Genomic DNA, 25600 nt, shown 5'->3' with positions numbered 1-25600 from the left:
GCTTCGGCCCCCACCTAGCACCGCGTCTCCCCCCTCTGCCGAACCTCCCCCACCCCCGAGAACATTCATCGACTCCACCACGTAACTCAAACATTTGTGTTTCCTTTTTTTTCTTTAACGGGTCGGCGAACCTCCCAATTTCATCCTCCGAACCCCGTAGGGCGGTAGGGAACAGACATTTCTGCTTCCCGTACTCTACTCCACCACCATCGCCGCTTTCCTCTCTGGTTTTCGATTCACGAGGCCTCCAGAGTGTGCCCGTGTGTGTGTGTGTGTCCGTGGCGGTAGTAACACGGTGCATAAAAGATGGAATTGATTCCCGTGGAGTGCGACCACGGACACGATTTCATTCCGAGGACCACCGGTGAGGTCTCTGCGGGCGGCGCCCGTGCCCTCTCTTTTATTCACCCCCCACCATCGTCTCCGGCTGCTCCTCCGCTATCGACACTCGAGATGAAAGAAATAATACACCGCGAGGCATTTTAAACTGTTTTTCAAAGTCCAAGAGATGACTTCCGAATGAAATTCGTTTGATTTATTGTGCTGCGCAGTATGATGGTGTATCTCTACGTTTCTTGATGGTTCTGTCGGTACCTGCTCATGAGAAAAAATCACAGCTCACTGGTATACGGAGGGAACGCTGCGTCGAAGAAGAATGGAAGGTGTGCAGCTTTCGATTCGATGAGTCTTATGTCATTAACAGTAATATTTTTAAGCGGCAGTTCGTATGAGAGCGCTACATTAGCGCCTTTTATTTATTTTCTTGAGCCAGCTCAATGACAAGCCCCAAATTGGATTGTACTTTATTTTGATTCAAGTATGAACCCTATGTTGTTTTTTTTAAATATGCCTTCAACAAATGAAGTAATAGGTGTAAAGTCGGCAGTATCATTTAATTTGGACGACTCAAACCTCTTCAGCTAGCTTTGAATGAGGAACAAATTATTTGCTTTATCCAGCCAATGAGTATTGGCGTGGCATGTGTTTTTATATTCATATACTTTTTGACTTACGGATTTCGATTCATTTTAGCAATTGAAAAAATATTGAGTGAAAGATTGAGAAGCGTTCGAGAATATTTGCTGCTATTATGTTAGATATCAGTGTGTGATATCTTACAGTTTCTCCTAAACTATTATCCTCGAGTCGTCTTCGTAAAATCATGTCTTCCACTTGTTTTTGTGCTCCGTTTGTGGGGAGAAATAGCAGTTGAGTGAAAAGCGCCCCCCCCCCACGTTTGGCTATTTTGTGTGGGAAAGCGGCGTTATGGGTGCAATTTCGGATGCGGCCGTCAAGAGAGCGCGGGCGGATGGTGCAAGCGGAGGGTGAATTCAGAAGACCCTTCCCTTCCACGGGAATATCGGCGATTGTGGCCACTTTGAGGTGCCTCTGCCGACACGCCCACCTCGTTAAACCCCCTTCTCCCCTCTCGGTCTTCCTCCCCTTTACGTCATTATTTCCACAATTCCCATTTTACCATTCAATACCTCGTTTCTGCTCTTTTTTCGCCCTCTTATTATCCTATTTATTCCGTAGAACTACATATTTTTTCCCGGCTGTATGTTTTTTTACAGGCACTATAATATTAAAGACGGTTTGAAGCTTCCATGTTTACTTTGAGGAACCACTATCTAGGGAAATAAAATTCACTTCGTATATTATTCACTGAGCATATATTGAAGGCAACAATGACACCAAGGCCTTGATAATGATACAATAGTATCGAAATCATGGTCGATGTTAATTAATATTGAGTTAGAAACGTGAAAAGTGAATTTCATTTTCCTATGCTTTTTTGTTTTTCAGGAGTGGTTTATTCTGTATGAGGGTGTGTGAGTTTCGTCATTATTGCTATAATTCCAATTTTGCATACTTATTTCTCGGTTCAGCTCTTCTTTTCACACAATCTTCCTCTTGTTGCCTCCTCGCGTTTTTTTTACCTGATGAGAACAGCTTCACAGCTATATAAATTTTGAAGATGTACTCGAAACGTAGTTTGACTTTGTTCGTTATCTTAATTTCCACGATTTCTATTTAGATGCAATTTCTCCCATTAGGTATTATTTCTCCCTTATCTTCCTACCTGATTTATTCCTGGCTGGTTACTGTTTAAACCCATATATTTTGCAGAAATATAAGAAATATGGAGGAGGGTTGGGAATGTTTTTCGATGACATGTTTTGCGTACCTTTGAGAGGCTGGAGGAATTCGTAAGGACGAGAATTTTTTAAACATTTCATTCCCTTTTTTCCACCATCGATTTAGAGGATGGTGCGATATTTATCCTATGGCTGCACATAGCACGAGGATATGCATTGAAGAAATAGTATTGGTAAGGTTAAGGGTAGGGGGCGTTCACTGGCGATGAGTAACTTTTGGTGGTTGAAAATATTCGTACACGAGGGAGGAACAATATAAAGCACTGTCGTTAGTTCCCTCCTCGGTCACTTCCGTGAGATTTGGCGGTTACGGCGAGAGCGAGGCCTTGTCACGGCAAACAGCCACATTCTCTCTTCTCTCTCTATCTCCTTCCCTCCCTATTCCCTTGCGAGAGAATTCGTGAGAAACGTAGCAGATGGCGTTGGACGCCTCTTCTCTTATTTTATTTATTTCCATCATTCTCCACGCATCTTCCTACACCTGAATTTATGTTTTCTAGTTCTTCGGAAACCCTTCTGATACGAATGAAGAAAATGTGTTGATCACTCTAAAGAGATAAAAATGAAGGTTTTGTCAGCACAATACATGAAAATTCAAATATTGCGTTGTTTACAGCTGTTTTTGCGCACGAAAAGCAATAACCCGTAACCTGTAATACAATTCTACCCTTGGTAATGCTTGGGCAGCTTGGTAATACTTAGAATCATTTTAAGGATATCTTGATTTCTTTATGCCACCTAAATGTTTTCGACTTGAATATCATAAGTTGCATAAATAGTCTTGTTTGGGTATCGAAGGCGTGGAGTGGTGAGTTTTTTACTGACATAGTTTTCGCCTTTTTTCGAAATCCCTCCGGTAAACAATGACAAAGATTGGCATTGTTTTCATTTTTGCCCATCTTTGAGTTTCATTTACGCAATTTTCTCATTCCTTTGAGACATGGGAAAACTCATTCCTCTCCTTATTGTCTGGTTTCTGATAGAATTACGTAAAGGTTAGAGTGAGCCTGTTCCGTCATCCCTTTGCCTGATTTTTACCGCGCAGTCATGTAGAAGAGTAATGCTTTGTAGTTATTTTTTTGTTTCATTCATAAGGCAGGAACTAAAGTTGCATGTAATTGATTAACCAAAATTCATGCATATTTTTCGAAATGAGTTACTTTGCGTTATATTTCAATAATATTCTTATATACGGACTTGAAGCTCCATATCACAACTTGAGACAGGACAAAAAATTAATATCTCTAGCAGCACTTCGTTCTACTCTCATACTTAAAGAGAAATGGCTCGGTTGTTATCAACTACGGGATCTAGTATCGTTTCCTAATCAGTCTTAAGATATAAAAAGGTAGAACTATCCCAGCATTGATGCCATGCATGATAGCTGTTCAGTTATTAGCTTCTTGATATCGAATGACGGGAATTTTCTCTTGAAGCACGTGGCGTTCCGTGCCCGTGCTGATTCTTTCGACTCTGGGTCGGACGCGTGCGGTGTCAAGGGTCGATATTCTAGTCGTCCTCTCGCAATTCCGGACGTGATCAAAGCCATGCGTCTTTATGGTTACCCTCTCGAGATAGCATGCGCTCGTTAAGTTCGTTCGTAGCCTTACTGCCTCCTTGTGACTTTCGTTGCCAATGGCTGTTCGTAATGCGGTTGCAAGACACGATCGTCAACGTTGCAACAGTTGTCCTCTTGTACTAAATTACTGTCACGCTATTCGCTAGGTAGCGGCGGAACATGAGTTTAGGGTTTATGGAGAAACGAATGAACTTAACCGTCGACTTAAGTAGTCAATTTGTAAGGTATCTATTTTTGAGATAGATTGACTTACTCAGCAAAATTACGCTTAAATCACCCCTATTAAGGAGTCTAAAAGAAAGTAGCATAATTTATTTACAGTGGTGGACTATCAGTTCGATGAGAAAAGATATATATGCAGAATAATATTTCAATGAATGAAATTGCAAACCTGCTTAAATGACTTTAGTTATCCTCGATTTTATATTTGGTAACAGGGAAATATACACGGAGGTTATAGTCATATTCTATAGGTACATTAAAGAAAATTTGTCGTGGCGTTAACAGCCGACCACGGTCTGTTCTAGTCTTGCGTTCGTAGCGCATGCCTTTGTGAAGAATCACGCAATACTTAGAAACCGCGCTGCGACGTAAAGCAGAATTCTATTATTGGACCGGTGGCCACGAAAGTGAATTTTTTTACCGTGGAAATTAGGTTTTCACTTTCGCGCGGAAAATTACCCCACTTTAGTTTCAATGGCATGGAAAACTCTCGTAACTAATTCGTCGTCTCGCTTCGCAGGGAAAATTGACTGTTGTGGAAACAGAACTCCCAGCACACTCTTATTATAGCACTGCTTCTTTTCAGGTGCATGTGAAAAATGAAAGGAACCAGCTACTGGAATGGTTATGGATATTTTCGCTTCATTAGTGAAGGTCGCCTCAATAAGGAATGCCGTTGGCCGTCATTCAAACCTATAAACCTAATTAAAGGGAACCCCTTGTATGGCACCGTTCAATAAGTGGTTCACCGGAAAGGGATCTGCACCAAATTATCGATTCAGTAACTCCTGCTAGAATAAAATAGCAGTTAAACTTTCATCAAAAGCTTCTCCGAGTTATATACGATAGTTTACCTAGAAATGCTGATACAAATTTTTTTTATTCGATAGCTATCAAAATGTTTATCTTTCATTAGGTAACATATTATATGCACCATTGCTTCGCGATTCTTAGAGTTGATTCTATTACGTTAAAAAAGTATAGTATGAATAAGTGCATAATTGACAGGGGAATATTTATACTACTTGAGTTTAAATGTTATTGTTTTATGAATGAAAATATCATTCACGCTATATACTGATATGATTGTATGCTGCATTTTTAAACACTTTATGATGTGAAATACACATTATGGCACTTATCTGCTTCCAATTGCTAGTAGTAGGGCGTACTAATCCATATTTCGACGAAAAGTTTCATCCCATTCCATGTATTAATCCTTAGGCATCCGGATTTTTCTCCAGAACCTTTAAGCATCTTGTTTGAATTATTTCTAACTGTGAAATCTGTTAGTTATTCTAAATAATTTATCGTTATTTATTTTTTATTTTGTTCATATTTTACGAAAGTTCAGCTTCTTAATCTCTGTTATCTTTTTTTCTTCCCTCTCTTACTTTAGCGGCGAGGATGTCGGCCGCCGCGGCGCCGCAGGTGTGCCGGCCGCACTTCCACACCCCGCTGCACCCGTGGCTGTCGGACTCGGCCAAGGCGATGGTGCCGCCCCCACCCCCGCCCCCTCCCCCGCACCACCCGCACCACTCCTCCTCCTCGACCTCGTCCTCGGTGTGGGGCGCCGGGCCCACCACCTCGACCGCCTCCGCCACGCCCGCCTCCACGCCATCCTCCACGCCCGCCTCCTCCACGTCGCCCTTCTCCAAGTTGCAGCAGCCGCAGTCCTCGCCCCACGCCCCGCCCCACGCTTCCCCCGGGGGCGGCGGAGGCGGCGTCCACTCCTCCCCCCACCACCACCACCTCTTCAGCTTCCCGCCGACGCCCCCGAAGGACGCGACGCCGGACGCCGCCTCGGCCGGCGCCTCCTCTTCCTCGTCGTCCGCCTCGGCCGGCCAAAGCAGCGCCTCCTCCGACTACCTATCCCAACAGCAGCAGCAGGCCCCGCAGCAGCAGCAGGTGGACGTGAAGCCGTCGATGCTCTCGGCGTCCTCGCTCTCGCTCTCCAACTGCTCCAAGCCCAGAGAAGGTAGCTCGGCGTTCGGCGTCGGCGGGGTCTTGGGTGGCTCGCACAACGGCCTGCCCGCCGCCGCCTCCTCCTCCGCCTCCTCCACGTCCTCCACGCCCCCCGGCGCCGCCGACCCCCCGACCTCCCCGCACCTCCTCCACCCTTCCTCCTCCTCATCCTCCCTGGCGCACCACGGCCTCTCCGGCCAACACCACCTCCCGTCCCAACAGCAGCACCAACAACAACAACAACAACACCAGCAGCAGCTCCACGGCCAACAACACCACCAGATACATCAGCCTCCGCACATGCAGCAGTCGGTGCAGGCGCAGCAAGGGGGCGGAGGGGCATCCGGTATGATGGCGTCGCAGCAAGGCCTCCACCACCCACAACACACCTCCCCACACTATCCCTCCTCGGCCTCCTCCTTCCTCGCGTCGTCCTCCTCCACCGCCGCCTCCAACGGCCCCTCGGCACCCCTGCCGCCCCCCTCCGCCTCTCCCACCTCGTCCTCCGCTTCGTCCACGGAGGTCGGGGGCGCGGCGGGTGCGGCGGCTGGGGGCGGCGGGGGCGGTGGCGGCTTCCACCCCCACTACCCCCCTCCACCACGGCTTCCACCAGCACCCTCACCACCACCACCACCCGGGGTTCCACCACCCGCACCATCACCCGCACCACCCCCACCACGCGGCGGCGGCCGCCGCGGTCGCCGCCGCCGCCGTCTTCGGCGCCAAGTCGCTCCAACAGCAGCAGCAGCAGCCGTCCAAGCCGAGGACTAAGTCGAGGTCCAGCGCCGGTAAGGCCGCTCTGCCCCCGGAAGGACACGCCGCGCCGGCGGTAGGCGTCGTCGCGCGATGTCTGAGCGAGATGCTTGCGTTGTGTTTAGGAGTTATTTGGAGAGAGAGGGAGATTTAGCCATATTGCTCTACGCTTCTGTAGGATATGATTAATAATTTAGTAATAGAAGCGTTTGGTTTTGGGTCCTAAACACATAATTACTAAATCAGTTGATAGCATACTTCGGTATTTCTATTCCACATTTTTTCTTGTTTTCACTCAACCGGTTTAAAAGCTTCAGTGACATTACCAAGGCTTAATTCGTACTTAATCAAGTTTTAAATTATTAAATTTATTTATAAAATTTCGATATTATACTTTATTTCGAAGTCATATATCGATTAAATTGTATTGATTGATCTTTTAAATTTTATGCCTTACTCGAATATAGCGCTCGTGGTGCGGGAATGTCAATGACTTGTGGAATTGAGGGCGATAGAAAATTCATTCATTTATTTATTTCTCACGGTCTTCTCTCTCTCTTTGGATTTTCGACCTGCCCTTGACGGGCACCTCGCATCTCGCTCGCCGTGGACACGTCTCTCGCCCGGGGGGGACTCGGTCGGTGGCCCACGCGCCGTCGACGTCACACTAACTCGATAACAAGGGTGTTGGATACTTTAAATCTCGCGGGAATTGCTTAGGGGCCTGAATCAATTCAATTCATTATTCTAAAAAAAAGAACGAGTTCGTTTGGAATTTTTATAGTTCATTTATGAACAAGTGCATAACATAATTTCTGCCAAATAGTTCGTTGATTGCAACATCCTAATTATTATACCTGTTGAGACCTTTCTATTGTTTGCTGAATAAATTTAAATTTAAGGGAAACCGTATATTAAGGTTGCATTATGCGATACCTTTGGGTCCTAACATGGTATTCAATTACATATTTTTTTGGATTAAAATCAGTTTTGCACATTAATTTACATTTTACCTGCGTTCAATTTAATTTAGGATATTTTTAACTAATCTCAAATTTTTGCTAAATTACTAACTGCTATTTATTTGTTTACTTTTCTTTACTTCTTCTCAAATGGAATTTTTTTACTTTTCTGTTTGCAGCTGCATTTTCAAAATGAAGTTTTGTTTTTTTATTTTGTTTGTGTATGCTTAGCATTTCTCTTTTTGTCATTTTTAATTACGAAATGAGTGCAATTTGTACTCAACTCTTTGATATTTTAACATATAGTACGCAGGAGAGGAAGCTGAATAGGGCTTGATTAAATGTAGAACGGGATGGAAATAAAGGAATTACTTATTTGTTTACCTTATCTTGAATACTTTACGGTATACAGAGAAATGTAGAAAAAAATAGTCTGGCGCATGAAAAGTCAGGACAAATCAGCCATGCCCTCGTCTTATTTTCTCGACCATATAGTTATCGTTTCAGCTTTCTCAGCCTAGACGATATTATCGTTTTAACCGCTCAGTCTCGTAAGCCTGGACAGTAGTAATTATTCGGCTTCAATTCTCCGTTTGCTCTGTATAGATGGAATACTTCTCGCATAGTTTTACTCTCATAGGGCCCCTTTGCCATTGTTCATTTCGGACCCTTGTTTGCCACAAAAACATTTCCCCCGTCCGTCCAGCGTCATAAAATTTCCGCTCCAAGGGCGCCTTCTATTGTCTGTCGTGGGCACATTGCATAATTAATCCCACGCCTTTTCTCCGAAATTCCCCCGCTCGTCTCGCACCATCGCATCGCATGGCGATTTTCGCGTTCCGCCTCTTTCTCCAAGAAATCTCCTCATTAAGCTCCCTGTCCCATCCGACCACTTGGGCAAAAAACCTTCCACTCTTGAAAATTAGGTCTCGCGGGCGTCCTGTATCGCACCCTCCACGCTTCCAGCCTTCTGCGCGACCCTCACCGTCCCTTTCTTCTGCCATCAACTACCACCCCCAACTCACCTGAATTTTACCAAATTAATATTAACTCTTTTTCTGTGGACTCTACATAATTATAGCTCAAAGCATTGATAGCTAAGACGTGTATCTAACTATTGACTAAGTTCGGATGCTTTGAAGAATGATTTTTCCAAGTTATGGGTTAACAAAGTTGGTTCTATGCTCGAAAGAATCCTTAGAAGCAGGTGTTTTTTTTAATATTCCTTCGTTCATTAATCCTTGTATCAGTCATTACGTCTCGTATGCCTAAAACCGCAGTAAATATTATAATAATGCGTTTATAATGTTAAAATTTTGCCATGAAAAACGCAAATTTCAACAATGGAAATAATTATACAATCGGTTTTTCCATGCTCTATTTATGCTATTTATCTGTAAACACTAGTGCTCGTAATTTTTGCACCAATAGTAGGCTCCGTCCGTCACCTGTAATAATCTCCTTCCCACGGCTCGTTTTAGTAATAATGGCAGCAGCTTCCCCGATCATCTCCGACAGTGATTCTACCCCTCCTCCAACAAACTCCCCTCCCTCAAACTTTTCCCTCTTCTCTTCCTTTATCTTTCCTTGTTTCCTCTCTATTTGCGCTCCCTTTCGTGTCAATCCAACAGCCCCCCAGGTCGCTTTCCAGTTAAGCGCGAGGGCCATTCCTACGAGTTCGTCTGTGGCTTCCGTTTTACCTCGCATTCCTTCATTCGATCCCGTCATTCCCACTTGCATAAGTCCTTGCGTTGCCGTAAGGAGACGGACTTCCTCCTCACCCACATCCGAGGGAACCGAATATGAAAACAAAGGAAGAGGGTAAAGGTGCGCATTACGGACATTTTCACCCATTGTTTCCGTGGATGTAACCGTAGGAAAACGTACGTTCATACGCATCTCCGCGGATCGGCTATAACGAGGCAAAAAACTGCGTTTTATGTCGTCCTCTCCTCTTTTCCCACTCCGGCTAAGTGTTACTTTTTTTGTGCACCGCCACCGTCTGGAACTTTCACTTTTGTCAACTCGGACAAAGGGAGTGCGGGAGACCAATGCACGTTTTGACCGTTTTAATGCCGCGGAGAGGGTGTCCTCAGATGAATGCAAACACGATGCTCATCGCTTTCCTCGGAATTAGCCACCCCGCCCACCTCCGGATTACTTTTTTAAATGAGTTGTTTGCACGGCTCGCCGCGTCTTCTCTTTCTCTTCTCACTCCGTCCTTTGTTCAAGGAAACGTGGCAAGTTGCGCGTAAAGGAGCGGGCAAACAAATTTGTTCGTAATTACGTGCGTTGAAGGCGTAATCGCATGTCCCGTTGCGGAAGGAGTTTAATCGGGAAATTATTCTAATTACGGCCAAATTGCTGGTTTAACCTATCGTCCGCTCCTTCTTTCCCTCCCGTGGAATTGATCCAACAAGAGACGATCGGTCGATATATAATTGCCACCCTTCGACTCGTTTAGTTCGCCTTTTGACCATCAATTTTGTTTTCGTAATGCTGCCCCATGATCTTCGGGGCCACCGATGAGACGTAGCCAATAAGTGGTCCCACCATCGGAGTTGTGGATTTTATTCTTTGGCAGTCCTTTGCCCATGACTTCATAATTAGTATCCTATCGATGAAAAGCTTTATTAGCTTCCTTAAAGGGGACAATGCGTCATGCTACACGTACGAACTGTGTCAATGGAAAATATCCTCATATTGTTTTCTCCATTGAAGTCAAATGAAGAAGTTATATACATGTTATTTTCAGTTAGGAAATGAATATTTTGATGAAATATAGGGTCACAGAAGGTGTGGGAGGGAGCGTGCACTTGTGTGGTGAGATGGGATACCGAAAAGCGAGATGGAATGAAAAGGATGTTGGATAGGTGAGGGAAGAGAAGAAAGAGAAAAGGGCTCATGGATGCAGTAAATAGTTTGTGATTCGTCTTATGATAGGTATACTGACGAAGAAAATTCAATGTGGGAATAAGGACAGGCCGGGCTGAATAACAAACTTACTATACAAATCTACCTAAAAAGTAGAATACCTATAATTATAATTATTATTTCCCTATTATTCGTTCAGTTATTAAGTATACATTTCAGCAGTTTAGAAAACCTATAATAATAATTATGATTATTTTCGTATTATTCGTTCAGTTGCTTCGCATAGATTTCAGCAGAATCAATGCGCAATATTGATCCATTCTAGAACACATATTTCCTCGATCGTCATGGGCAATGACCTCCTTTAATAAAGGCTTATAATTGGCGAGAAGCCACCCCCAAGGCGGCGCCGCCGCTCGAATATCTCCTGATGAATATCTCTTGCGAGTGGACTCGGCTTAAACTAGCCGCGGGAGCGACCCCTAAAGCGGAACTTCGGTTCGGGAGACACCACAGCAGTCGCAATTCGGGTTCTTAGCACCGTTCCCGCATCACGATGAAGGAACCCGTTCCCTCGTCCCTTGGAGCGGCAATATGCCACATTTCTTAATGGATTAAAGCTCTATGTATTGGATGCGGTTGTAAACTGACCTAATTACGTCGACCTGGGGAAGTAAAAGCCTCTTGAATTTGTAGATTGATTCTTTCCCATAAAATACTTGGTCTGAACACCAAATGCAAGTATTTTTTCGACTAATATGCTTGTTTAGGTATTACTTAAAATTTTGTCATCGTTGATGTCCTCCATTAACTTCATGAATTATTTTTTTTACCGGATCCCAAAAATTTGGTTTGAATGACATTGGGCTGAAAATTTTTTCCAAGCTAAATCCTAATGCAAATTTGAAATTTGACCTCGCAATCGACTGATAACCACTTTCAGATAGGAATTTTTCTGCTATCGAAGACTACTGTCCTACGTTCAATTGACTCTATTGGCCAACACATTCTCCATCCTTGCTCAAGTAAATATACGAATTTATCTTGCTTAAATTCGAGCATGTAGACTTTGTATGGATATACTTCATACCCTCGGAAGAAGGGGGAGAGTTGGATATGTTTAATCAAAAATAGCCGTTTCTTTTGCTTTCGTGCCCTTTGGTATGCAGACAATGCCCTCAAAATAATCTGTTGGAACATCATTGTGTGAGCCCCTCAATCTCGACCACCACCCTCAGATCCCATGCGCGTCTGGTCGCAGCGTAACCCTGGGCTTTCTCTTCGTTTAAAATCGTTTAAATGTCGACCAGCTTGCTTCGCGTTTAAAACACTTTTGGCGAGCCATCCAGAATTGCCCAGTGCCGCGAAGCACACGTTTCGTCCCTTCTCCGGAAATCCACCCTCTGCTAACGCACCCTCCTCGCGGGAGAGGGGACGAAGATACCCCTAGCGCGTGTGGTGTGTAGGTGAGGCCGGGAAAGAAAGGGGAGGGGGTCGTAGGTAAAATGAGTGAGGAAGGAGAAGGGGGGGTTGAACCACCACAAGGGGGTGGAATGGCTGCCCCGTAATCGATGACAATGGCCGTGGCGGAGTGGAGAGGGGCTGGGGGAGGGGGGGTTGTGTTTTGTGTGTGTGGAGGCGTGTGTAGGAGGTGGAGGGGGCATGAGTAGGATTCGTCCTCCCTCCACAAACAGCTCCTGCCTCCTCCTCCACGCCACCCCATTACAACCCCCCTCGCTCTCATTCACCATCTCCTTCCCCCTCCACACTCCCCCGCACCCCCAACAGCAGCGCCCGCCCTCTGAGGTCCCTGCTCTGCCGCACATCGATCCACGGCCGCGCCGCCGCCGCCACATTCGCCCCCGCGCCTCCTCGGGAGCCGCTCCCTCCTCCGCGCCTCTTCCCCCCCCCCCCTCACCTTCCTCCCTCCCGTCTACCCCCACCAATCCCCCCCTGGCATCTTCCTTGAAACGCGTCTTCGAGCACTCCATCCGCAAAAGAAACATACATGCCTCATAGATGCCTCCTCCTCTGGAATGTCGTCTTCATTGAATGGAATTAAGAATTAAGAGGGTTACAAGAGATATAAATGTCGCCTCCTCTCGTTTAGATAAGGTCTAGTTAGTTCTAATTCACCGTCAATTGACTTGTGCAAAAATCATAAATCTCCTTGCCCCTAAATCCTACGCTACGCGCGTCTCGAATGGCACGTAGAAGTATGTTGGTAATCGAAGCTGTAAGGGCGTTGCCGGATATTCCACAGTGTTTTCAGGTTTAGGATCAAAGCACCAATCAAATTCGATCTTCTGAGTTCCATGCTGGAGGAAACATTGTAATATATACCTCTGGGGTCTTCTGCACATGTAATTATTTAGATAACGAATGCTTCCTATGCTTCATATGAGAAAATATAGCGTGTACTTCTCCCTCAGTAAATTAATTAGCCCGCGGGTCTTGGAATACTTTTAATTCGGTTGTCTCCCGCACTCATTCGCCAAAGCCTTTTCCATCCTTGCCCTCGTAAATATGAAAACCCATAATCTCTATAATCACAGGCTCAACTTTGTGGAAGTTCATTTCAATAAATAAAAATCCATCTAGGAAAATTTCGATTTTATCATCTTTTTATTGGTAGTCTAAGATATAACCCCATCACAAGAATTGCAGCGATAGAAATATTGGATTAGAAAATACCCGTTTACGCTGTCTTTGTGTGCTGTGAATATATTGTCCTCAAATGCGGTACAAGCCCTCAGAGTAATCTTTTGAGATTTTCCGCGAATACACTATTCAAGTCGACTACTCTCCGGCCCGTGTTAAAGGAAGATGGAGTCAGATCGCGTCTCTCCATGCCTCCACTCTCCTCAAAGAATCGACCTGTTTTATGCATCTCCGTGATTTTTTTACTTCAATTAGCGTTTTTTTTAAAACGATGCGAAGAATTGAATTTTTTACATCGTAGGAGACGGCACTACGGTGTGTGATTGTATCTGCGGTGGTGTTGACGGTAGTGGTAAGGGTGTAAGTGGAGTGCTAAATTCCAAGTTAATGGCCAATCTGGTTCTGCTTAAGAGCACCCGACGGGATGCTCTTGCGGACTGCCTACGCTGTGATACACGCCGTCAATTGTCCTCTTCCCTCCTATCGCTCCCCTGTTATTCAGCGATCGTATATAAAGAAGATTTGAGGATATAGGTGAATTTGATGAAGTAGTTAGTATTCGGTAAGCAGTTTTAAATCAGTTTTATACGACCGTGTTCATGCGGCAATAAAGCGTTTGTTTGGGCTCATAAGAGAGGGAAGAGTCTGCGACTTGTCTTCGCTACAGCATCGCACCATGTAAAGGAGGGCGGTGGGTCCCGTCCCTTCTCCCATGTCACCATGTTCTGTCCTCGTGTTTCTCTTTAAAGATTCTTTATTTTTTGTTCTCATATCCACCACGTTCCTCTCTCTCTCTCTCCTTCCATTCTTTTGTCATTCCTACTTTCTCTCTTTGTGCAGCTTACCTCGATTACTTGCTGAAAGCTGTTTTTTTCCTCCACTCGCCCATTGAAGCGACCAGCATCCACTCTCATTATTTGACCATAAGTGGGCGTCGCTATGTCGCTCCATCAAGTGTCTTCGCAATGCGTACCTTATGTTCGTGCGTGTCCTCCATTGCCCCTACGCGCACGCACCTCAGTGATAGGTACTCCGACCAGTCTAATCTCTCAATTTATATTTTAAGGATAATATATTTTTTTAATGAAATACGCATTTGCCGATTGTGAAAGTATTTTTAACATATGAACCTTAATGTCGCAGCACTCTGTTTTAATGCTCAAGAAAAGTGGTTTAGATATCATAGTGCTACATTTAATGAAAATTTCATTACATTTTGGATCAAAATAATTATTATAAGAGTTTATTTTGTGAAAAAGTATGAAAAACTGCAAATTTTGATCGTATTTAAATTTTATCCTCAACAGCAACTATATGCAACAAAAAAGATTCCATAAACATAGATAATAAAGTGGAAGTATATTTATCTCACGACAACCGTATTTTAATCGTCATCGTTGAAATCAGAATTAATTATCAGTCATTCTTTGATGTTTTTTTGTGGTTAGTTTGTATCCTAAACAATACGGGTTATCAGCACCTGAATAATGACGAGTTGAATTAGTTCATTTATTGTCGTAAATCACTCAAAAAGTCGTGTTTATTTTAGATAGACTACTTTCTTCTAGGTGGAGACATGCATAATTGATCATGTATTTTAAATCGTATGAGTACATATTAAAATCACATCCAAGAGTTTTTCAAAGTTCAGCATATTTATGCACATGAATGAATCGTGGATTAAAACTGAATTAATAACGCTTTGGACGACCGCGAAGCCTGTCGACAGCCTCGGAATTCCGTAAAAGTAATTTAGAGAACATTTGCCCAGGGACAAGGGGAGCAAAGACGAGGCTTCTTGGCCGGCGAACGTGACTCCCTTAAGGCAATAATTCCGGTTGAACTCTTGCGCTTGTCTCAGCTTTCCCCGGCTATTAACTGCACCTCCAGCACCATTCCGGTGTCTGCAGTGGTCGCTGTTCGGGAGGAGATACTGAGATTGTTTCCGTACGACGATTCATGTTGTAACGTGAACATCTCCTGATAAATACCTCAGCTCTTGAGATTTCCTTCCGAGAAATGCATCATTCAGCTGCGTTCGGTTTCAGAAGACATGAGTGCACTCTTGTTCATTCCGGGTAACTCTCTAGTGATTCGTCATTTCATTATTTGCTGAGGATTAGCTTTTTATTCCGTTGGTAGCAAACAATAGGAATAGAGAAAGAAAAAATAAGAATGAAAAATAGAAAAAAATCAACTATATCATTATCATATCTATATGATAAAGATTCACTTTCTTTTTGTCGTTTACTACATATAGCACGTTTTTAATTTTAAAAATGTGACCGTTCATAATTTTATCTTCGAAGTATTTCTCCATTTAAACTCGCTTTCATTCATACCTATTAATATAAATCCAATTCAATAAATTGAAAAAAATATCAAGCTTTGAATTACTGATAAAGCAAGGCATATGCTATAATTTATCACTGCTGGCGGCACTGTCATTTTGACGACGAAAAAAATATCCGCAAGTTCCGGTATAGACTGAAGTTTTTCAGTCTTTCTTAACTTCTAGGAGATGCGTAAGAGCAACTCCTCCCGTCAGTAGCATTTTCGATGGAGAGCCTGCCGCGATATCATTCATTTCTTTCCTCATGTCATGTCGTCGTTGATGGAGCGATTGATGCCGTAAAAATCGCCGAAGAGCATTTCTAGACTCGCTTAAGCCGCTGAGCGGCGGCGCTCCGCCGTCATAGCGCCGGGAGATTTATGTTGACCACAGTCCAGCAGCGGCGCTAACCACCACCGCCGCCCGCCCCCGCCCTCCCGCCCCCACTGCCCCACTCTGTCGATCCGCGGCGTCCATCACTCGCTCGGCTGACTCTTGCAGCTGATATTCACGCCGCCGTCTCTCCGACCAACGTGCATTCAGACGTGCTTGCCTACGCCTCTACATCACATTCCGACCCCCCTCCCCCAGAGGGAAGAGAGGAAACCAGCGGTACCGGACTCTAGTGATGTCTAGGATATTCATACAACGTGGATTTTAAAATATCGCGATATTTTAAAATCCACGATGTATTACTAAACACCGCGATAATCACATTATACCGTGATATTCCTTTATACATTTGTCGTGACTGTTGCAATTTTATCAGTGGCTTGATTTATTTTTCTCTATTCTACTGCATTAATATATTCATATCGCGACATCTAATGAGGGACATCGATCAGGCCTAAGAATGGCAACCGAAACAAAACGAATATGTTTCGTTTCAAGCCGTAACGAATAAGGGAGTATGATTTTCACGTTTAATTTTCGTCTCGACGCGAAATGCTGTTCACCATATCACTGAAGAGGGTTTTTGGTTGGATCTGGGTTGAAACGATATTCCGTGGAACGAGATTAATATTTTCGAAATGCGCATATGAGCTTTATTCCTGAGATCAAGAGTGAATACAGGAAAGAGGAAATTAGCTACGTCACTTAGGGAAGACCACTACACAAAATAGTTGCATAATGACGCCGGAGCTCTCAAAAATCAACCGTTATCATTATGGGCCAAAATCAATCAAAACGCGAAACTTTAATCATGTTTTCTTCCGCTACGGGTCCTTAATCTATGCAGTAGATTTGACTCCGTTTTCGTTTCGAGCCTGAGCTCCACTCTCTTTCCTTCCGTTTCTACGCTTCGAATTTTGCTCCCGATACCGAAACCATTGTATTATTTTTTGCGTTTAACAATTATTTCCGTTTCGTTGGCAATCCCTACGCGATACATTGTTCCCGCTCTCTGGAACGACCCTGCATACACGACCGTGTTTATGCGACCGTCCCGCGTAATGGGAAAGAAGTGCGTGAGAGAAATTCCTGCGGCGCGCACGTCAGCGCGTGTCCGAGTCCGCGCTTGTCATGTTGCGCGACGCACCTCCCTCCCTCCAGCCCCGTCTCGTGTCATCTCCGGAAAACCCTTTAATGGGGTCCACGGCCGTCGAGTTACGCCGCTCCCGCCGCAAGCCGACTCTAAAGAGCAGGGATGAAATAAAAAAAAGCCTTTCCTGTGTGCCCGTGGCTTGTCACTTGGGTCCGTTTTTTCTAAGCGACGACGACGGTGAGTTAAGACGGAGACGTAATTAAAAGTGAAGCGAGGAGACGAGAAGGGAAAGGTAAGAACGATGAAATCGAAGGCCAGGAAGTTATTTTCCAGTCTCTCTTTTAGTTCGACAGTTTGGAGACGCATAAAGAGTTCACGATGAGAGGTTTATGGTAATGTTCCGCCCTGAAGTTTGCAGGGAGTGTGCTTCTGATTGATGAAGAAAATTCTTTAGAAAAATATGGGCATTATTCGCTTATCGTTCAGCTTTACACTATTTCTTTTACGTACTTTGTTTCCTTCTTTCGGAGAAAACAAACAATAATCAGTCAAAGTAATTCGTTATTCGCCTTTTAGAATAACTTAAAAAATGGTGATTTTTTTGTAAGTTTAATCGAAGTGATGGATTGAAATGTTTGCATTACAAATACATGCACAAATAGGTGGCTAAATTGTGTAATATTTTTTCTTAGCTTTTCGGAAACGTAGTGTTTGCCTCACTAAGTGGAAAATAACAACTACTTTGGTAGCATTGGATGAGCAAGTTAATTTCTCAAAGCGTAGAGATGTCAAAAACATTATGTTGTAACATCAACTGAGAAATGGAAAGCCGGGGAGGGTGAAGAAGGGCGCCGCGTGGTGGCTTGCTCAATCCGTGGGCGTCATCAATCTGCCGTAGCGTGACAATGCTCAAGGAGTTCCTCTCTCTCTCTCTATGCCTCCTGCTTCATTCTGAATTCCACGCCAAGGTGGCCCAATTAATATACAACGCTCTTGATTGAGAAATACGGTGCGATAGGTAATTACATCTGCGGAGCTTTTACGCGCAGCCATTTGCCGCAGTAAATTGTCCGGAGCGAATATTCAAGCGTTTGTGTTTTAAAAGTTGTCTTGGAATGAATGCCAGTAAAAGTCATCTATTACCACGTTGAAGAAGATTGCTCATTAGAGAGATGTGAGGAGGATATAGGTAATGATAAGTATCAATCTATCAATAACTGCAGCCTCATGAATGAATTATTGATTGACTCATCAGCTCTAGTGCCAATACAGTATGCTATTTAATTGACCATTTCATCTGCACTTCCATTTCGATCGTGAAAATCATTTAATTATTGTGCAGGCTTACTGTTAGTTAACGATTAATACGGGAATGAGGATGGAGTAAGTACTGACGTAATTCTGTGTTAACTGTTATTACTATGTATTTTAAATGAGACCATGAATCATGAATATCCTGCCTCTGGTCATATTTCAGACTGGCCGATTCGATCTATTTGTGGATGTCATGTGGTATCGTTAAACATTTTCCTGGTGGAGCTTAATATTTCATTCAGCATTGCATCGCTTCCGAATTAAAAGAATGGTCTTATATTTAGGAATTGGAGTTCCGTTTATGCTTACAAACTTCATTATTATCAACCACGTCTTCGCGTTGATACCTTACCGATTTTATGGAACCCACAGCCTCTCACAAGGGAATAAAAAAATCTATAATTATCGAATCTATTGAATCTTAAAATACCCGCACACTATTTTCTCATAGTATCGTGGAAATTTCTTTTAATAGTGAAGCATGCATTCATAGTGCGGAGGACAAGGGACCTCGAGTTTCCTTAAAGAGAATAACTCACATTTTCATATGCGTATATATCTCAGTATGGCTCGTTTCCCAGTACTTTTTAGAGTGGCATGCTCTATTTTTCCGAAAATCCATCGCCTAATAGCAAGAAGATCGCGTGGTACCTTAAAGAGGATAGTGTTATGCTCAATTGATGATAAATTTAGCAACGGCTGATTCATCCATGCTCACCCTACCAACCCTTCATACAATCACTGGCGACTCCATTGCGCAATCTAACCGATTTTTGAAAAATCTCTCAGCCATCTTGTAAGAGGATGTATTCATCTTTAAAGAGCGCATCAGTGAGGAGCCACATCCCAATCCCGTGTCCATGATGCCGCCACCGTGGAAGTTTTAGTCTTGGCCGTGTCCCCCGGTCCTCGGCCGCCGGAGTCGCCTCGTTTTAATTGAGTCCGTTGGAGACGAAGGCATTTTGGGGAGAGAATCCTTCCTGCTCACATTGTTCGTGGTGTGGCGTCGCGTCGTTGGCTTGTTGAAAGGGTTGGAAGCGGAGGGGGAGAAATGGACGCCGCGCCAGGCGGGGAAGGGAAAAGGACTACATCAAAATGAAGGCCAGGATCACTGAATCTCGCATGGTATCATAAAATGCGGATGGAGTACCATTATTCTTAAATAGCTGTACACTTGTCTGAACTAGTTATCTCCTTCTCCCTGACAGGGGATAAATATTTTGATAAAAAAGAATACTCGAGAAGAATTAGCGAATCCCCCAAGATATCAACCGATGTATCGAGTGGAAACTTCAGGCAAATGGTAATTGGCAGGATAATCGTGATCGTGTATCGTTTCACTAGAGATGGCTTTCCGATTTCAGCGTACAAGGCATTACTTTTCGTCATCTTCATTCCGAATCTGGTCATTTACCCAAGTCTGGTCAAGAGTAAACCTATAGGCGGCGTCGGTGGCTTGAATTGAAAGGGTTGGGAGCGGAGGGTAAAAGGGACGCCGGGTGCGGAAGAGGGGGAGGACTTGAGGGAGGGGGAAGGGATGCAGGGGCTGTGGGGTGCCTCCGTGGGTGGGGGGGGGGGAGAGTAGGAGGAGGAGGAGTTTGATGGGGCGGGGGAGTCGGTGGTTCCGTATCCGAGTCGACATGCGCGATAATGCATCTCCAGTCTGCGGGTCCCTACCGTTGCCATGGAGACCGCACCCTAGTATCGCCCCGCCTTACCCTTGCCGTCGTCTCCAAAGGGGGGAGGGATATAGAGGGGGATGTAGAGCACAAGATCCTCTCTCTCCCTTCGGAATCTCCTCCTCCTCCTTCCCCGCCATCTTTACTAGCCTCCCCCCTCCCTCCCAGCCTCTCTCCCGCGACGGATCACATGGTCCTTCCTCGTATTTGTCAACGCCCTCTCTCCAGAACTCTCTTTTTCCCCAGACCCCCTGTTGTTCCCCGCTTTTACTGCTTCAACGCCATTTTCAATTCGTCATGCCATGATTCCAGTAGTTTCAGCTTTTCATGGCTCACATTAGGTTACGTATGATCCTGGAAACGAAATAACCGTACCTCAATGATTGAATAGCCGCCCATTTTTATGGCTAACTTCGGCAACCATAATCTATCGGTCGGATGGGCCCATATAATTTAAAATGCTGTTAATTTTTCAATTTTGCCAATGAACTAGAATTTTTTTCTGCAGCGCAATAAATAGTGGTTAAAATGTAATGCTAACTTGCAGTGTTAGCCCTCAAGTGGCGCTTAAGTTTGAGAAAATGAGAAAAAGGATTTGTCCATGTTTATCTTTCGAGCGATTTGGAAGTGGCAGTTAATTCCAAAATCACTCCATTCGTACTATTGTCAGTATTATTTTTCTTTCAGGTTTCAGATTGTAATTTATTCAACACATATATCCGTAGCCTTTATCGTACTTCATTCGTGGTGTTCCTTATTTCTCCCTCGAGTGGTTGTTGATGAATGTGCTGGTTCAGAATGCAAAATGCTTTTAAGTTAGTGCACATTTCATATTAATATCTCGTTTGAGGGATAATTATACTCTTAAATTAACTAATGTTTGCCCATATTGTGTCGAACTTGGTAATACCTAACTTCTGCATAACCCGCATCAAGTCCCAAGGAGTATCGCATGCATTGCGAATTTGTGAGAAGTTATCGAAGTTGATGGAGAAGTAAGACCAAAAATATGTTTCTATTATTTAATTATTCAAATATTAAATTTCCTTCAATTGAATAAATTGTATAAATGCTTCTCCTTTTCAATTCGCATTTAATATTCCAGGAAATAGAAATGATTCTGATATGCTAGGAAGTGTAGGAAGTTCTCTAATCGTGTTATTTGCTATTGGCCTTCAACGAACTTCGGAGAGGTACTAAATCAAGCTGAGTTGTTCAATTCAAATCGTTCGAACAGAAGCCTCGAGCACTAACACCTCCCTTGTGATCCTCAAAACCACATCCTTGATTTGCTTTTCGCTCCCCGATCTTCATGCGGTGAGGTAATCCGTGACGAGTCATTTGTCTTCGCTAATGAGAGCGGACATCTTTGGTATACATCCCCTCGTCCACCAATTTGTGGTCGGCCTATTTGTACCCTCTCCTTCCCCTTGGTTTACCAGCTTGCGGCGCACTTAACGGCCCCCACACACCAGCCCCCTCCCAACCGCCGCGCCGCCGTCAGCCAGCGCTTATTACGAGCCGCTCCTCGCCACCACCGCACGTGTGACTGCGTTCTCTGCTCCCACACTACCCACTCTCCTCTCCACTCATGTGTGTTGTCTTGCCCCCAGCAAGCCCCTTCAATTATGGCCCATCGCTGTGTCCCAACCCCCCACTCCCCCGATAACCCACTCTCTTTCCACTCCCCCTGGTGGCCTGGCGCGCAAGCATACACAAATCCCACCATAATCAAATTCTAGCCTCCGCTGCTTTCCCCCGACAATCGGATTGCCTCGCCTCCTCACTCACAAACCCTCTTTCGACCCAGTGCCCAAACTATCCCCTCCGCCCCTTCCACCCCTCAAGGCATATACGTGCCCTTCTGCTTCCCTTACGTTACTTTTAAAGTCTCATTCGCTACAACTTCACTAAACTTTGCGTGACTAAAAAGGGTCTCATCAGTGCTTCATACAACCGATCGTATTTTGTATTTTATCCTGGCGTACTGCTTGCTCAAAAATTACGCCATCAGCTAATAATTTTCGTAGGATTGAGAGTACACCCATTTTAATTTTTACCTTTACCTAAAAAGTATAAATTTTTCCCCCGGAAATGTTTTCTTTGAGGCATAGATTGACAAGGATTATTTTATATAGTCTCAATTTGATACTTTTACTGTATCTATCACAATATTTTTGAATGTATGGCTAAAGTTTGGAAAATACTGACTCATGCTCCGAATATTAAAGATCACCTTTTCTCTGCATGTAACAAAAATGGAAAGTTACGTTTGCGTGTTTCTATACTTTCTATTATAATTCCAGCATTACATAGTGTTTTCGCTCTGAGGTAGAGACCCAATCGCTGCTATTACGATTCGATCGTTACCCTTTCGATTGAGGTAGTGCGCCCCCTCTGGGGGAGTTCTGAAAACCCTTCCCCCCCTCCCTCTCATCCTAACCCTCGTGCCTTCCTCCCCACGACCCGTGGTCCCCTCGCAACGGGCCCTCATCGATTTCCGGAAAACGCTTTAGGGAAGAAGGAGTTGGGTATGAGGGACCCGTCCAACCCATCAGAGAGGTGCCAACTTAATGGGAAAATAGCCGAAATGATGACTAAATGAAATCGAAGCGGAGGATGCATGTCAAAAGGCTCGGAGTCAATTTAGCATATCGAGGCGGACCTAATGGCCCTGGGAAACGGAATCTTAAAAAGGAGAAACCGAGTATCAAATTCTTGATTAGCATAGATCGTTGGAAAAATAAGTGGTTATTTTTTCGTGTTGTTTGTGACCATGTGCTGATTTAAGTGACCGTCGGGAATAATTGATGGTCCATTTGCCAATGGGCATAGATGGCTAATAACAGGACCCAAAACAATATGAATACAAATTTAAGGTTTTTATTCTAATTTGTTTGAGCAAGCATGAAAATGATAAAAATTGGTTAAATATTGATTGTGAGAACATAACTTTCCGATAGTGCGGTATAAACCCTACATCTCATAGAGTATATCTTTCTTTTCACGTCCTTTTTAAAATTAATTATTTACAAAAGAGCAATGTTTATATCCGAAAAAATTAAAAACCTTACTTCGGGTATTGATGCCAAGAGAAATTTGGCTGAATTTATGGTGAAGTATATCGCTAGAAACTTTGCGTTTTTGTGAACCAAGGTTTTAAAACTACTCGGAAAATTGAACTAAATCTCCTTTGACCTGGCGGAAAAATACAAACCGGTTTTCGTGTTGAGTATGTGCATCTATTTCGAGGTCGGATATTTCGCCCGCCAACTCTCTCAGTGTTTTAGCTTTTTCGCGAAATGAATGGCTCGCAGCGTGTTTGGATACGACCGTTAATCGGGAGCGGCGCTATGCAGTGGCTAAGTGTGGGGGAGGCGGCCCTCTTCAGTCTTCAGCCAATTTACATGGCCGCTCGCGGAGTTGCGAGAGAGGTGAAGGGCGAAATTAACGAGGCCTAATTAACCATCGCCGCCCGATTCTCCCCGAAGGCCATATCTTCTTCTTCCGTTTCCTGCTCCGCGGAAGCAGGCCGTATCACTATTCCCCTTGGCCTACCCTTCTACCCTCAACCGACTCTCATCTATTCTTTTCGATCAAATCCTCCTAAACTTGCACCACTGTAGCTTGCACCACTGTATTGGCTAATCAATTCATACCCATTACGCGGTTTTGTGGGACAGTTTAATTGCCTAATATGCATTTTTTTAAGTATATTTTTATTGAGCTTGTTAAGCAGATGAAATGGAATTAATTCGACTTTTTTCGTATCAATCCCACGGTGGTTCAAATCGTAGGTTGATGCGTTATTTCCGTTGTTTCCAATAGAAGTGGTTAGAGCTCTCCCCAGACATGTCCACGGATGTGTAAACCTCTTGCAATATGGGGAAGGCGGTCATTACCTTTCCGTGGGCCACCTTTGGCTTTTCTTTGTGTTCTAATTTTTAACGTCAGAGCTTTTTTCATTAGGACTATCGGTCAAAGATTGAGGCTTCACCTTATCCTGATCACTTTATAAAAAGCTGAGAGCGTTCAATGGCAATTATAATTGTTAAATTCAATGAAAGATTTATTTTAACGTTTATAGTCCTTCAGGGATGCTTTCTTATAATTTCTATAGAGAATAAATTCTTACTGATTTGGGTGATTCTCGAGTTTATCGATGAATTAATAGGTTTTATCCGGGTTTATTTGAGGTTATAATTAGGGTGATATTTTTTTAGGTTTAAGGGTCCAGGGTTCCCTATAAATATATTATTTGTCCCTTATCTCGAACTACTTTGCAATGAATATGAACCAAATGTTTTACTATAATCCAATATATGTAGTAATTTTCATGACGGCTGAGTTCCAACCTTTTTCAAAGGCATCAACCATCTTCCTGCTTTCCGTCAAACTTCCCCTCTTGGTCTGGCATCCGCTCGTCATACATTTCCCTCGCTCGGATAGCTCCAGTGCGCCACGCCATGAGCACTCGTATACTGGCTCTTAGTTTCAAGATCGTTGGCCACTAACTGAACCGAAAAGTGCGCTTGTTAGGAAAGGGTTGCTAATGCCATGCTCTTGCTTCGACGTTTCAAGGTTTGGATTTTCCTGAGGCACACCTGAAGAAAACATACACTGTACTTTCTAAGTCTTACCATTATATTAGTCATGCCATTAAAGAATACGCTGGAAACTTATCAATAGATACTGCTCCTAGCATTAAAGTTATAGGAATATTGAATTGTTAGCTCACGTCTTGACGGTCATTACCTCTTATTCATGATTCTGTACTAAATCTAGATTTACTTTTTCATAAATTGGATTTTGCGGGGGGGTCTGTGAACATATTATTTTGAAAGAAAACTTAAATTGGAACTTTATACACATGTCATGCCTTATCACCAGCCTTTAAGGCGGTGAAAATGATTTTCATTTTTTTTTAATTTTCCTCTCTTACAAAGTAAGCCAACGGGTATCTTATGTCACAAGTGGCTCGGATTAACTTCATCGAAAGTATCCTCTGCCCAACTTTCTCGTTTTTTCTCATTCTATTGCATTGGATGGCATGCCCTCGAGCCCCACCATTCCAAGCCCCTCGCATATATTCTATTCCTCCCCAAACCTGGGAAAGTCCCATTAAGCACATAAAAGAGCCGTTTCAGGGAAATAATCGTTCTCATCACCCCCTTTCCGCACCTCCTGGCTCCACGTTTTAGAGGTGATCTGGCATTATCCGTCAGTCCCCAGAACATTTTTTCCTCCCTACACGGCTTTGCTTACCTTACTACTTCGCATAACCCGGGGCCACAAGATGCGTAAAATCGGCTTAAATTCTATTTCCCATGAATGTGACAGCAATAAATAATTTTGAAAAATACCGCCAGGGGGCCTCGAAATATTCAATTCTTCGAGAAAAACCCTCTGGGATAAAATCTGGAATACGGTGTAGAGTATTTCAAGTTAGACGCCTACTTAGGAAAGCACAGTATCAATGGCAATATTTAACGCGCATCAATTATCTCTTTAAATATTGTCGCCACTTATTGTTAGATTTACGCGTGTGAAACTTGCACCTCGTTCGGATTCGGATATATATCCTAATTTTATGCAAATATCTCCATTGCTACAA

The 25600-nt window shown here is 43.8% G+C and overlaps 1 protein-coding gene across 4 annotated transcripts in view; it reads left to right on the top strand.

The window, feature by feature from the left end:
* LOC124158157 (GATA-binding factor C-like) overlaps positions 1-25600 on the top strand; it is a 226693-nt gene that overhangs the window by 111346 nt on the left and 89747 nt on the right. For 2 of the 4 annotated variants that reach the window (XM_046533351.1, XM_046533344.1), the window contains exon 3: positions 5360-6271. In XM_046533351.1, coding sequence (XP_046389307.1) covers positions 5360-6271 — 912 coding nt within the window. Of the gene's footprint in view, positions 1-5359; positions 6714-25600 lie in introns of all 4 variants that reach the window. The other 2 variants (XM_046533357.1, XM_046533364.1) reach the window with 2 other exon arrangements.

The sequence above is a fragment of the Ischnura elegans genome, chromosome 1, assembly GCF_921293095.1.
Source record: "Ischnura elegans chromosome 1, ioIscEleg1.1, whole genome shotgun sequence".
Classification (NCBI taxonomy): domain Eukaryota; kingdom Metazoa; phylum Arthropoda; class Insecta; order Odonata; family Coenagrionidae; genus Ischnura; species Ischnura elegans.
The sequence above is the reverse complement of the archived record's forward strand: the minus strand, read 5'-3'. Positions and strand labels throughout refer to the sequence as shown.